The sequence below is a fragment of the Buceros rhinoceros genome, unplaced genomic scaffold, assembly GCF_000710305.1.
Source record: "Buceros rhinoceros silvestris isolate BGI_N320 unplaced genomic scaffold, ASM71030v1 scaffold10739, whole genome shotgun sequence".
Taxonomy (NCBI): domain Eukaryota; kingdom Metazoa; phylum Chordata; class Aves; order Bucerotiformes; family Bucerotidae; genus Buceros; species Buceros rhinoceros.
The window spans coordinates 2,547-3,584 of NW_010433270.1; the positions used below are offsets into that span (position 1 = coordinate 2,547).

The following is a 1,038-nucleotide window of genomic DNA, read 5'->3' on the forward strand; positions in this document are numbered from 1 at the left end:
TTGTTCTTTGTTTTTCAGTTGTGGGACGAAAATTTGACCCTCGCTGTTGCCAGAGTGCCACAGCGGAGGGAGCTCTGCTCAACACCGCCCCGGCCAGAGACCACCGAGGTTTAGTGTTACCGTAGCAGCCTTTTGAGAACGGAGAGATCTAAGGAACAACTTCAGCCTAATCCCAAGAAAGCCCCAAGAGTCAGAATTCATCAGGAAGTTTACTCGAGGGTACCGTTACACCCATTTTGTTCTTTTTAAACTTAAAAATTCCATATCTAATAATATCTCTATAGATTTACGAGTGAATTTGGATCGCCTGAGTAACAGCGGTCTGGCAAACGGGACACGAGGGTGGTTCCTTCTCGCAGATTTTGTTGGCACACTCCATGCAGAAGAGGTTGTGGCCGCAGGGGACCAGGGCCGCGATGACTTCGCTCTCGAAGCAGATCACACAGTCGTGCTTCCGCCTCGACTCCGGGGGCGAGCTGGACGTGGAGCCGCCGTTGGAAGAGGAGTAACTGTTGGTACCGTTGGAGAAAGCGGGGATGTAGATGGGGAGGCCGGGTTGGTGGCCGGCGCCGGGGGGGTCACTCCTCACCCTCCTCGCCAGAGGATGATCCAGGTTTTCCGGGAAGGTGGGCGACACACGCGGCGTTGACGGTTGGCTTCCTCGGCGCTGAGGCTTGGCGTTATTGGCGGGCTCGTTGCCGAAGCGCGGGTTGACGGGTTCAAAAGGGGTCCAAATGGTTTGGGAAGGCGGCGGTAAGGAGTCGTACGGGGAGGAGTCGACCGCCAGGTCTTCGGCGCCCACCGAAGGCAGCGATTCTCCGAACCAGAAGTTGCCGGTGCTGAAGGGGCTCGTCGGGCTGAAGTCAGCCAATCTATTGCTTCCGAAATAGGAATCAGGGGAGCCGCTTCCCAAGGAGCTGGAGCTGTCGTTCCTGTAGTTGGAGACCATCCTGGTGCGGCCGGGCGGGACGGGGTTCGAAGCCAGCCAGGCGGATCCCAGCGTGCCGCTCTCGCAGCTCACGTCTGCCATGTTGTAAT

General features: G+C 57.3%; 1 protein-coding gene across 1 annotated transcript in view; it reads right to left on the reverse strand.

Annotated features, from left to right (window-relative positions):
* Positions 1–286: 286 nt before the first annotated feature.
* Positions 287–1,038, reverse strand: part of MEX3C (mex-3 RNA binding family member C) — a 2,796-nt gene continuing 2,044 nt past the window's right edge. The window contains exon 3 of the mRNA XM_010144046.1: positions 287–1,007. Coding sequence (XP_010142348.1) covers positions 287–1,007 — 721 coding nt within the window. The remainder of the gene's footprint in view (positions 1,008–1,038) is intronic.